We start from the raw sequence: 14,061 nt of genomic DNA, 5'->3' as shown, positions 1-14,061 counted from the left end.
CTGCGGTGGCCCTGGTTCAATTCCTGGTCAGGGAACCGAGATCCCACAGGCTGCACAGCTTGGTCAAGATATTTTAAAAATTGCCTTAAATGAACACAGCAAGTCCCCTACAAACGAAAGAGGTTCATTCTCAGAGTGATTGTAAGACCAATAAAGTTAACCGACGTACGCAGCTAACACAATCGGCTATATAGTACTGTACTATGATAGGTTTATAATATTCTTCACATAAATAATACACACATAAAAAATGAACAAACACAAAAAATAAACATTCTGCATCTTATAGTACAGTACCTTGAAAGTAGAGTAGTACAATAGCTGGCACACGGGCTGGTGTGAACGTTTGCATTTTTAAAAGTCTGCAACCTGAAGGTTTGTATGTAGGGGACTTACTGTACAGCTCAAGGTGAAAAGTATAAAGTAGATAATGTTTCTTCCTTCACTCAGTCTTATTTTAATCCTGTCTTCATACCTGGCACCTAACCTTACGCTTCATACTGTCAACCCCTTCATCTGTTGGCTGTTAATTTGCTGTGCTGAGCCACTCAGTCGTGTCCCAACTCTTTGTGACCCCAAAGACTGTGGTCTGCCAGGCTCCTCTGCCCATGGGGATTCTCCAGGCTAGAATACTGGAGTGGGTTGCCACGGCCTCCTCCAGGGGATTTTCCCAAGCCAGGGATCGAACCCAGGTCTCCCGCACTGCAGGTGGATTCTTTACCATCTGAGCCACCAGGGAAGCCCCCCTATTCCACTAGGTGCCCACAAATAACCTGGAAGTATTACCTTATACCTAACTTGATGAAGTTAAGGTGTTACACAGAACTTGCATTTTTAGTTACATGACCCTGGCTGACCAAAATGTCAGTGTGTCTCCTCCAGTTTCCCAAAAGTTAAAAAGCACATATGGATCTAACAGAGTTTTTCAGGGTACAATATAAAAAATTTAATTATCAGATATAAGGACCCATAAAGGGTAAGAATACACTTTTCATTTGCTTCCACAAGCTGAAAAAAAGTTATAAACAACTTCTCAATCTTTCTCTACTTCAAGACATACAAGGTATGTATCATAACCCTCTTCTACACCTGTTTCTTCTGATGGAATTGTGAAAGTGCTAGTCACCCAGTTGTGTCCAACTCTTTGCAACCCCATAGACTGTAGCCCACCAGGCTCTTCTGTCCATGGAATTTTCCAGGCGAGAATACTGGAGTGGGTTGCCATTTTCTCCTCCAGGGGCTCTTCCTATCCCAGGAATCGGACCCAGGTCTGCACTGCAGGCAGACTCTTTATCGGCGAAGCTACCAGGGAAGCCCGTTTATTCTGAGAGCCTGCAGCATCTACATCGCCACACTCAGAGAGAGAGCACGCATGGGCCTGACTCAGGCAAGCTGTGCATCACGTGAAGACGGGCAGTCTATACGCTTCAGTCTTGTGTGTTGATGTGTCCCAGATCACTCAGCAGGTGCCTGATGGGAGAGTTGTCTCCATTACCCTCTCTAAAACGGACACACACACAATAGATGATTTCTATGTCTCATGGATCCCTGTTCAATGGTGTTTAAAAATCCCACGGCTCATGCCAGCTGTGGCTTTCAGCTCCACCTCTAGTTTTCCAAGCCCTCCTCTGTATTCCATGAACTCAAAGTCTGCAAACTGGGTGGCTTTTACTTTCTTTATATTTTTCCGGTTTGTCTAAATCAGTGATACTCAATGGAGTGTGACTTCCCCCGGAACCCCTAGGGCATCTGGCAATGTCTGGAGACGTTTTTGACGGTCATGACTAATGGAATGCGACTGGCATCCAGTAGGAGGAGGCCAGGATACTGCTAAACATCCTATGATGCACAGGACAGGCTTGGTACAAAATGTTAGTACAGAGACAGATCAGTCCTGGTCTAAGTGTTTACTTTTCTTGTGGGTAATTTATTACATTTCTCACCAGGGAAAAAAGTTATTTGTATCTTTGGAAAAAATATTCTTAAAATGTTCAAAAAGTAGGAACTCTATATTCATCCACATAGCTGAAATCTTAGACTTTGCAACTGTGGAATTAAAGACTAAGTCTTTTGTCCTAAGGACAAAAGAATTGTTTCCCAAATTCCAGCTGGCTATCTACAAGTAATTAGTCTTTGCTGAAGAGTCCAGTAGCTTTTGGTTCACAATTTAATGCTGCTTTAAGCATTGCCTAAAATTGTGGTTTTCCAATCAGGTTCTTCCAGCAACCTGGCATTCCCAAGAGGTTTCTTAGGGGATGCAGGAGACAAACAGATGGGATGGAGTTTTTACTTTTTATTTACTTTAAATAATTTTTCCTGCAGCATAGCTGATTTACAATGCTGTGTTACTTTCTGATTTACTGCAGACTGCATCAGTTGGATGTGTGTCAGTCACTCAGTAGGGTGTGAATCTCTGCAACCCCATGGACTGTAGCCTGCTATGCTCCTCAGTCCATGGAATTCTCCAGGCAAGAATGAACACTGGAGTGGGTTGCCATGATCTTCTCCAGGGGATCTTCCCAACCTAGGGATTGAACTTGCGTCTCTTATGTCTCCTGCATTGGTAGGCGGGTTCTTTACCACTTGTACCACCTGGGAAGCCAAAGTAAATCTGTTACATATATTCACTCATTTTTAGATTCTTTTCCCATATAGATAATTACAGGGTACTGAATAGAGTTCCCTGTGCCACACAGTAGGTCTATTAGTTATCTGTTTTATATATAGTAGTGTGTCTGCGGTGCTAGAGAAGATTCTTGAAAGTCCCCTGGACTGCAAGGAGATCAAACCAGTCAATCCTAAAGGAAACCCACCCTGAATATTCACTGGAAGGACTGATGCTAAAGCTCCAGCACTTTGGCCACTTGATGCGAAGAGCCAGCTTCTTAGAAAAGACACTGATACTGGGAAAGATTGAGGGCAAGGGGAGAAGGCGACAACAAAGAATGAAATGATTGGATGGATCACCAAGTCAATGGACATGAGTTTGAGAAGACGCCAGGAGATAGTGAACAACAGGGAATCCTGGCATGCTGCAGCGCAAAGAGTCAGACACGACTTATCGACTGAACGACAACAAATGTGTCTATGTCAGTAAGTTGGGGGTTTTTAAAGGAAATACTTGCCCAGAATAGGGATTCTAATTTGGGCATTCGGCCTGTCCTCAGTAACTGTTACCCTTGAGAGAGTCTTCTGCTTCCTCTAGGACATATTTCTCTTGGTTTATTTCACTAAGAATTGTTTTAAAGGGCTTTTTTCTCCCTTTTCATATGTTTGGAATAGCCTCCTGCCATTGTTGACTTTTCCCTGTATCAGCTATGCCTGTGGAATTTGATGTTCTGATTGTTAAAGGATATTTTTGACCAGTATCTCTGAACCACATCTGAATAACAAATTTTATGATTAAATTTGTTATAAAAATCTAAACCCCAGTTATAATTGTGTATTATGAGAAACAGATTCATTCTATGAAAGTTGCATATTAACTTAATTGAATTACATGTTAAATATGTGATGAGAATTCACTCTTTAAATCAAAACTATAGGCAATCCTATTAGAAAGCAATAGTACACCCTTGGTTTATTTGTAAATAGGTAATATTTATACTAATATATTTGAACAAAATTTTTTATGGTATTCTAATATATAACACAATGGAAGGCAAAGAAGAAATTTAAAGCAGGAAAGCTAGTTATTATACCACATATATACATATATAAGATATATAATATGTAATTATATATCATATATGTATGTTTCCAGTATCCACTTTTCCTGAATCAGAGGAGATAGAAAGTAAGATGCTGGGAAGGAATATAAAAGTAATTTAAATACAGCATTTCAAATAGGTTTTTACTGCTTACACTGAGTATCAGAAAACAAATATGGACTTCATTGTCTATACTTGGCAAAAGGATAAACACAGAAATAAAAGGAAACTCAGAAGTTTTTGAATTTTTTAAGTCTGTTCTCAAAATTGTTTTATAATAAAAATTTCAAAGAAAATTACAAAGTCCCATTTCGATCATGAGCAGGAAGTCTAACGGTCATGGTTTTAGCTGTGATCTGTGGGATTGTACCCTGCATCAATCAAACTGTCTGCCTACATCTTATCGGACTAGTGACAAAGACAAAGTTCTCAGAGAGCCCCGAGAGGAGAGGGGGAGACTGTCGTGTGACACAGTGGAGACTAAACGGAAATCAAAGTTATCACAGCTGTTTTCATGCACTGGTTCCAGGGAATATGAACTTCATTAACCAAAGACAACAAAGTGCCACTGAGTTTACTAAGCAGAGGAAGAAAAAACAGGAATAAGAGCAAAAAAAAGAAGGAAGGAAGGAGAAGAAACTCTACTAGGAAGCCAAGTTCTGTCCACTGAAGGCAAAAGCTGCTGCTATGAATAACTAATAAAGGATGCTAAAGTCAAACAGACAGATGTGAACCAAAAAGCCATGTGTTCTTACGGTACAGCATAGACAACTGGTTCAATATCCTATGATAAGCCATAATGGGAAAGGGTATTTTAAAAAATGTACACATATGTGTATGACTGAATCACTTTGCTCTATAGCAGAAATTAACACATTGTAAATCAACTCTACTTCAATGTAAAATATTTCTTTTCTTTTCTTTTATATCTATATAAGATGATGAATATTCACTAAATTCATTGTGATAATCATTTCATGATGTGCGTTAAGTCAAACTGCTTTACTGTACAATTCAAACTTACACAGTGCATGCGAACATGCTCAGTAGCTAAGTCGTGTCTGACTCTTTGTGACCCCATGGACTGTAGCCCACCAGGCTCCTCTGGCCCTGAAATTTTCCAGGCAAGAATACTGGAGTGGGTTGACATTTTCTCCTCCAAAACTTATACAGTGCTATATGTCAATTATACCTCAATAAAATTAGAAAGAAAAAACAAAATAGAAAAAAACCTACAGGGTATCAGCCATCAGGTGAACATAAGTTTACTGATTTTAACTCAGCCTTTTCTGGGTCCCAAACAGAGAGTTGATTAAATTAGAGAAACCCCACCTGTCAACTCTGAAAATGAATTGTATGCTCATACCCCAAAAGGAAAGCTAAGGGTGCTGTGTTTCAAGCACCCAAGGAGATCAGCTGACCCCTAGGATGCTAGAAGTTGGCTTTATCATGAGTCCACTCACGTGCTTCCAGGGGATTCCTTCCCGCTGGTACTCCTCCTGTTCTTGCTTCAGGACCAGCTGAATAAACAGCTGCTGGAGCTTCTCGTTGCAGTAATTGATGCAGAATTGCTCAAAGCTGCAAGAAAAAGAATTAGGCTCAAACAAATTTAAAAAACAACAACAACAAAACAATACGGTTTTTAGTATCTGCTCCAGTTTACCTGTTGTTGTCGAAGATTTCAAAGCCATAGATATCCAAGACACCAATAACAGTGTTCTTCCCATGGATGGTGGTGTCTGAGTTCTTGACCTCAATAATATCATTGATGCGGGAAACAATCCAACAGAAAAGGCGCTCGTATATGGCCTGTGATGAAAATGACCACGTAAATTCTTGCATGTTGGAAATGAGTTCTCTGTTTGGATTTTTAAAAAAATTTTATTCATTCATTCATTTTGACTGTTCTGGCTCTTTGTTGTTGTGTGGGCTCTTCTCTAGTTGCAAGGAATGGGGGCTAGTTTTTGCTGAGACGTGTGGGCTTCTCATTGCAGAGCCCCCCGGCCCCATCCCACCTCACTGTGGCACAAGGGCCCTAGGGTGCATGGGTTTCAGTAGTTGCGGCAGGTGAGCTCAACAGTTGCAGCTTCCAGGCTCTAGAGAACAGGCTCTGTAGTTGTGGTGCACTAGCCCAGTTGCTCCATGGCATTTGGGATCCTCCTGGACCAGGGATTGAACCCACGTGTCGTAATGGCAGGTGGAGTCTTATCCACTGTGCCACTAGCGAAGCCCTGGATTTGTGATGTTTTAAATTTCTATTGACCTTCTCCTTACCATTTAGCATAGCTGTTAACCCTTTAAGCTGAAAAATGAGAAATGAAGACCATTTTCTAAAAAACTACATGACGTTTGCATGACGTTTGGATCTTGGTTATTATTGGTCACTATGTAAGCTATATTTCAACAAAATTCCTTAGGTGTGTTTCTGTGACCTGGTAATACCAATAAGTTGCTTACTAACTTGTATAAGTCACTTTGATGTTTTATTTTATAAAAAGCAGAAAACCAACAAGTTCTATATTCTATGGATTCTAAATACATAAACATTAATTTATAATGCTAAATAAAGATCTAAACCAAAAGGACAGCATTTCAAATTCCTTGAGGATCAAATACACATTTGATGCCCAAGGGCACACACACCAGCACGGAAGGACAAAGGCACCATACACTCGCACACATTCACATCCTGATACAAACGTGTCCTGCAACGTCACATCTACAGAAAGTCTTTCCTTAACATGTCCCTCCAGATTCCCACTCTCTTCACCTGTACATGTCCATACTCATGACCTCCACTCTTCACCTCCTCTTCCAGTCACTCCAGTCTTCATTTTCTCTCATGAGTCCACTGAAATGGCTCATCAAGGACCCTAAGCATGTCTGTATGGACACTTTCTCATATCTCTATGTGGACATCTTACCTGGATACTCAGCAACACTCAACCCAGTTTCCCACTCTTGCCTTGAAACTTTCTGCCCTCTGGTTCATGACATCACACTGTCTTAACGTGCCTCTTATTTCACCAGCTGTTCCCTCTTGGTGACCTTTAGTAGGTCTTCTCTTGTTGTTGCTCATTCACTAAGTTGTGACCAACTCTGCGACCCCATGGACTGCAGCATGCCAGGCTCCTCTGTGGTCCACTATCTCTTGAGTTTGCTCAAATTCACATTGATTAAGACAGTGGTGCTATCTAACTATCTCCTCTACCTGACCCCTAAAAGCTGGAGTTCCTCCTGGTCCCCTTCTCTTCTCTCCCTATCTCCTCTTTGCTGTGTCATTTCATACGACAATAAAGAACAGTGACATGACGTTTCCCCAACAGTGACATGATGTTTCCTCCCAAAAGTACTGTCTCAATGCAGGCTCTCCTCTGAGCTCCAGGTCCCATGCCTGACTGCCTACCTGGCAGCATATCTGGGATGTCTCACAGCTGTCTCAAACTTACATCTCGTCTGGACTGCTGATCTTCCCACCTCCCCCAAACTGTTCCTTCTTGTCATTTAGCTGCTAAGCCATGTGCAACTCTTCTGCAATTCCATGGACTGTAGTCCGCCAGGCTCCTCTGCCCATAGGGATTTCCCAGGCACGAACACTAGAGTGGGTTGCCATTTCCTTCTCCAGGGGATCTCCCCCACCCAGGGATTGAACTGCGTTTCCTGCTTGGCAGGCGGATTCTTGACCGCCAAGCCACCCTACTTCTAACCACGAATAACTAGAAACAGAAACTCAGGGGTTCATTAACATTTGGTACCAGAGCCTCACAGGGCCAACAGGACACCGGTTAACACCGCACCTTGGCGAAGGCGTCCCTCCCGTAGCTGGCTTCCTGCTCGCTGTGCTGCTTGTCGATGATGTCGCGGCCCGTGGCCACCGTCCGGTAGAGGAGGGCTTTCTCCACCATGTCCGTCTTGGTGGACAGCAATTCTGCGATGACAGATACAAGCTTGCCGTCTTCAATCAGAGTGGTGTCACCATCCACTACAAACTTTAAATTTCCCTGTATCGGAAGAGAAAGACCAAGACACACCGTTTCCAATGAGATTCTGAAAAACCATGTCAGGGGAAGATTTGACAGTGCGAGAGAATTCCCTTGTCTGTAGCACTGATCTTCCTAAATACATTAATATCTCAACACATAAAAATTGGGTGCTTCATCCATTTCATCCTTCTCCAGACACTCATCTATCTTTCCATTTTCAGTGTATGGTTTTGATGGATGGAAATTTTATATTTTTATGTAGTTAAATCTAAGTCATCTGCTTCAGGGTTTCTCTTTCTTTGGTGTCATGCGTAGATCATTCCAACTCTGAAGATTTTATGAATATTTAATAGATTTTTCTATTCCTTTTACAGTTTTTTCCCTCATATTTAAGCCTTGAGTCCAGCCAGAAGGTATGTCAGTATAAAGTAAGACTCTAACTTTATTTTTTCAGATGACTACTTGCTCCAAAACCATTAACTGAATAGTCTAAGCTTTTCCTCCTGATTTGAAATATAACCTTTATTACATGTTAATTTCCACCAATTTTTGGGGTCTATTTATATTCTACTCATTCAAGAAACAATACATACATATTAGCCAGCTACTAACTAATTAACCAGCACGTGAACTAATCTGTTGATTAATCTGGTGCTGAACTTATGCAGCAAGTTTTAAAGCACCGTGGCTTTTACTATCATTTTATTTATTTCATTTATTTTTATTAGTTGGAGGCTAATTACTTTACAATATTGTAGTGGTTTTTGTCATACATTGACATGAATCAGCCATGGATTTACATGTGTTCCCCATCCCGATCCCCCCCTCCCACCTCCCTCTCTACCCGATCCCTCTGGGTCTTCCCAGTGCACCAGCCCCGAGCACTTGTCTCATGCATCCAACCTGGGCTGGTGATCTGTTTCACCCTAGATAATATACATGTTTTGCTGCTGTTCTCTTGAAACATCCCACCCTCGCCTTCTCCCAGAGTCCAAAAGTCTGTTCTGTACATCTGTGTCTCTTTTTCTGTTTTGCATATAGGGTTATCATTACCATCTTTCTAAATTCCATATATATGTGTTAGTATGCTGTAACGTTCTTTATCTTTCTGGCTTACTTCACTCTGTATAATGGACTCCAGTTTCATCCATCTCATTAGAACTGATTCAAATGAATTCTTTTTAATGGCTGGGTAATAGTCCATGGTGTATATGTACCACAGCTTCTTTATCCATTCGTCTGCTGATGGGCATCTAGGTTGCTTCCATGTCCTGGCTATGATAAACAGTGCTGCGATGAACACTGGGGTGCACGTGTCTCTTTCAGACCTGGTTTCCTCAGTGTGTATGCCCAGAAGTGGGATTGCTGGTTCATATGGCAGTTCTATTTCCAGCTTTTTAAGGAATCTCCACAGTGTTTTCCATAGCGGCTGTACTAGTTTGCACTCCCACCAACAGTGTAAGAGGGTTCCCTTTTCTCCACACCCTCTCCAGCATTTATTGCTTGTAGACTTTTGGATAGCAGCCATCCTGACTGGCGTGTAATGGTACATCATTGTGGTTTTGATTTGCATTTCTCTGATAATGAGTGATGTTGAGCATCTTTTCATGTGTTTGTTAGCCATCTGTATGTCTTCTTTGGAGAAATGTCTGTTTAGTTCTTTGGCCCATTTTTTGATTGGGTCATTTATTTTTCTGGAATTGAGCTGCAGGAGTTGCTTGTATATTTTTGAGATTAATCCTTTGTCTGTTGCTTCGTTTGCTATTATTTTCTCCCATTCTGAAGGCTGTCTTTTCACCTTGCTTATTGTTTCCTTTGTTGTGCAAAAGCTTTTAAGTTTCATTAGGTCCCATTTGTTTATGTTTGCTTTTATTGCCAATATTCTGGGAGGTGGGTCATAGAGGATCCTGCTGTGATTTATGTCGGAGAGTGTTTTGCCTATGTTCTCCTCTAGGACTTTTATAGTTTCTGGTCTTACATTTAGATCTTTAATCCATTTTGAGTTTATTTTTGTGTATGGTGTTAGAAAGTGTTCTAGTTTCATTCTTTTACAAGTGGTTGACCAGTTTTCCCAGCACCACTTGTTAAAGAGGTTGTCTTTTTTCCATTGTATATTCTTGCCTCCTTTGTTGAAGGTAAGGTGTCCATAAGTTTGTGGATTTATCTCTGGGCTTTCTATTCTGTTCCATTGATCTATGTTTCTGTCTTTGTGCCAGTACCATACTGTCTTGATGACTGTGGCTTTGTAGTATAGTCTGAAGTCAGGCAGGTTGATTCCTCCAGTTCCATTCTTCTTTCTCAAGATTAATTTGGCTATTCGAGGTTTTTTGTATTTCCATACAAATTGTGAAATTATTTGTTCTAGTTCTGTGAAAAATACCGTTGGTAGCTTAATAGGGATTGCATTGAATCTATAGATTGCTTTGGGTAGTATAGCCATTTTGACAATATTGATTCTTCCAATCCATGAACACGGTATATTTCTCCATCTGTTTGTGTCCTCTTTGATTTCTTTCATCAGTGTTTTATAGTTTTCTATGTATAGGTCTTTTGTTTCTTTAGGTAGATATACTCCTAAGTATTTTATTCTTTTTGTTGCAGTGGTGAATGGTATTGTTTCCTTAATTTCTCTTTCTGTTTTCTCATTGTTAGTGTATAGGAATGCAAGAGATTTCTGTGTGTTAATTTTATATCCTGCAACTTTACTATATTCGTTGATTAGCTCTAGTAATTTTCTAGTAGTCTTTAGGGTTTTCTATGTAGAGGATCATGTCATCTGCAAACAGCAAGAGTTTCACTTCTTTTCCTATCTGGATTCCTTTTACTTCTTTTTCTGCTCTGATTGCTGTGGTCAACACTTCCAAAACTATGTTGAATAGTAGTGGTGAGAGTGGGCACCCTTGTCTTGTTCCTGATTTTAGGGGAAATGCTTTCAATTTTTCACCATTGAGGGTAATGCTTACTGTGAGTTTGTCATATATAGGTTTTATTATGTTGAGGTATGTTCCTTCTATTCCTGCTTTCTGGAGACTTTTAATCATAAATGGGTGTTGAATTTTGTCAAAGGCTTTCTCTGCATCTATTGAGATAATCATATGGTTTTTATCTTTCAATTTGTTAATGTGGTGTATTACATTGATTGATTTGCAGATATTAAAGAATCCTTGCATTCCTGGGATAAAGCCCACTTGGTCATGGTGTATGATTTTTTTTAGTATGTTGTTGGATTCTGATTGCTAGAATTTTGTTAAGGATTTTTGCATCTATGTCAGGTGATATTGGCCTGTAGTTTTCTTTTTTTGTGGCATCTTTGTCTGGTTTTGGAATTAGGGTGATAGTGGCCTCATAGAATGAGTTTGGAAGTTTACCTTCTTCTGCAATTTTCTGGAAGAGTTTGAGTAAGATAGATGTTAGCTCTTCTCTAAAGTTTTGGTAGAATTCAGCTGTGAAGCCATCTGGTCCTGGGCTTTTGTTTGCTGGAAGATTTCTGATTACAGTTTTGATTTCCTTGCTTGTGATGGGTCTGTTAAGATCTTCTATTTCTTTCTGGTTCAGTTTTGGAAAGTTATACTTTTCTAAGAATTTGTCCATTTCTTCCAAGTTGTCCATTTTATTGGCATAGAGCTGCTGGTAGTAGTCTCTTATGATCCTTTGTATTTCAGTGTTGTCTATTGTGGTCTCTCCATTTTCATTTCTAATTTTGTTAATTTGGTTCTTCTCCCTTTGTTTCTTAAGGAGTCTTGTTAATGGTTTGTCAATTTTGTTCATTTTTTCAAAAAACCAGCTTTTAGCTTTGTTGATTTTTGCCATGGTCTCTTTAGTTTCTTACATTTATTTCTGCCCTCATTTTTAAGATTTCTTTCCTTCTACTAACCCTGGGGTTCTTAATTTCTTTCTTCTCTAGTTGCTTTAGGTGTAGAGTTCAGGTTATTTATTTGACTTTTTTCTTGTTTCTTGAGGTAGGCCTGTAATGCTATGAACCTTCCCCTTAGCACTGCTTTTACAGTGTCCCATAGGTTTTGGGTTGTTGTGTTTTCATTTTCATTCATTTCTATGCATATTTTTATTTCTTTTTTGATTTCGTCTATGATTTGTTGGTTATTCAGAAGTGTGTTATTTAGCCTCCATATGTTTGAATTTTTAATAATTTTTTTCCTGTAATTGAGATCTAATCTTACTGCACTGTGGTCAGAAAAGATGACTGGAATGATTTCAATTTTCTTGAATTTACCAAGACTAGATTTATGGCCCAGGATGTGATCTATTCTGGAGAAGGTTCCGTGTGCACTTGAGAAAAAGGTGAAGTTGATTGTTCTGGGGTGAAATGTCCTATAGATATCAATTAGGTCTAGCTGGTCCATTGTGTCATTTAAAGTTTGTGTTTCCTTGTTAAGTTTCTGTTTAGTTGATCTATCCATAGTTGTGAGTGGGGTATTAAAGTCTCCCACTATTATTGTGTTACTATTAATTTCCTCTTTCATACTCGTTAGCGTTTGCCTTACATATTGTGGTGCTCCTATGTTGGGTACATATATATTTATAATTGTTATATCTTCTTCTTGGATTGATCCTTTGATCATTATGTAGTGTCCTTCTTTGTCTCTTTTCACAGCCTTTATTTGAAAGTCTATTTTATCTGATATGAGTATTGCGACTCCTGCTTTCTTTTGGTCTCCGTTTGCATGAAATATTTTTTTCCAGCCCTTCACTTTTAGTCTGTATGTGTCCCTTGTTTTGAGGTGGGTCTCTTGTAGACAGCATATATAGGGGCCTTGTTTTTGTATCCATTCAGCCAGTCTTTGTCTTTTGGTTGGGGAATTCAACCCATTTACATTTAAGGTAATTATTGATAGGTATGGTCCCGTTGCCATTTACTTTGTTGATTTGGGTTCATGTTTATACAACCTTTCTGTGTTTCCTGTCTAGAAATATCCTTTAGCATTTGTTGAAGAGTTGGTTTGGTGGTGTTGAATTCTCTCAGCTTTTGTTTGTCTGTAAAGCTTTTGAATTCTCCTTCATATCTGAATGAGATCCTTGCTGGGTACAGTAATCTAGGTTGTAGGTTATTCTCTTTCATTACTTTAAGTATGTCCTGCCATTCCCTTCTGGCCTGGAGGGCTTCTATTGATAGATCAGCTGTTATCCTTATGGGAATCCCTTTGTGTGTTATTTGTTGTTTCTCCCTTGCTGCTTTTAATATTTGTTCTTTGTGTTTGATCTTTGTTAATTTGATTAATATGTGTCTTGGGGTGTTTTGCCTTGGGTTTATCCTGTTTGGGTCTCTCTGGGTTTCTTGGACTTGGGTGGTTATTTCCTTCCCCATTTTAGGGAAGTTTTCAGCTATTATCTCCTCGAGTATTTTCTCATGGCCTTTCTGTCTTCTTCTTCTGGGACTCCTATGATTTGAATGTTGGGGCGTTTCACATTGTCCCAGAGGTCCCTGAGGTTGTCCTCATTTCTTTTGATTCTTTTTTCTTTTTTCCTCTCTACTTCATTTATTTCCACCATTTAATCTTCTATCTCACTTATCCTATCTACTGTCTCCGTTATTCTACTCTTGGTTCCCTCCAGAGTATTTTTGATCTCATTTATTGCATTATTCATTTTTAATTGACTCTCTTTTATTTCTTCTAGGTCTTTATTAAACATTTCTTGCATCTTCCCAATCTTTGTCTCCAGGCTATTTATCTCTAACTCCATTTTGTTTTCAAGATTTTGGATAATTTTTAGTATCATTATTCTAAATTCTTTTTCAGGTAGATTCCCTATCTCCTCCTCTTTTGTTTGACTTGGTGGGCAGTTTTCATGTTCCTTTTCCTGTTGGGTATTTCTCTGCCTTTTCATCTTGTTTAGATTGCTGTGTCTGGAGTGGGCTTTCTGTATTCTGGAGGTCTGTGGTTCCTTTTTATTGTGGAGGTTTCACCCAGTGGGTGGGGTTGGACGATTGGCTTGTCAAGGTTTCCTGGTTAGGGAAGCTTGCATCGGTGTTCTGGTGCATGGAACTGGATTTCTTCTCTCTGGAGTGCAATGGAGAGTCCAGTAATGAGTTTTGAGATGGGTCTATGTGTTAGGTGTGACTTTGGGCAGCCTGTATGTTGATACTCAGGGCTATGTTCCTGTGTTGCTGGAGAATTTGTGTGGTATGTCTTGCTCTGAAACTTACTGGCTCTTGGGTGGTGGTTGGTTTCAGTGTAGGTATGGAGGCTTTTGGATGGTCTCTTATTACTTAATGTTTCGTGTAGTCAGGAGTTTTGTGGTGTTCTCAGGTTTTGGGCTTAAGTCTCCTGCCTCTGGATTTCAGTTTTATTCTTCCAGTAGTCTCAAGACTTCTCCAACTATACAGCACTGATAATAAAACTTCTAGGTTA

The 14,061-nt window shown here is 39.8% G+C and overlaps 1 protein-coding gene across 1 annotated transcript in view; it reads right to left on the bottom strand.

Annotated features, from left to right (window-relative positions):
* MYO1D (myosin ID) overlaps positions 1-14,061 on the bottom strand; it is a 358,148-nt gene that overhangs the window by 229,166 nt on the left and 114,921 nt on the right. The window contains exons 9-11 of the mRNA XM_070478704.1: positions 7,508-7,711; positions 5,374-5,519; positions 5,174-5,288 (exon numbers count right to left, since the gene is read on the bottom strand). Of these exons, the coding sequence (XP_070334805.1) occupies positions 5,174-5,288; positions 5,374-5,519; positions 7,508-7,711 (465 nt within the window). The remainder of the gene's footprint in view (positions 1-5,173; positions 5,289-5,373; positions 5,520-7,507; positions 7,712-14,061) is intronic.

This window comes from Odocoileus virginianus, chromosome 17, assembly GCF_023699985.2.
Source record: "Odocoileus virginianus isolate 20LAN1187 ecotype Illinois chromosome 17, Ovbor_1.2, whole genome shotgun sequence".
In the NCBI taxonomy this organism is placed as follows: Eukaryota; Metazoa; Chordata; class Mammalia; order Artiodactyla; family Cervidae; genus Odocoileus; species Odocoileus virginianus.
Note: the sequence above shows the minus strand (reverse complement) of the source record. Positions and strands in the feature narration are given on the sequence as shown.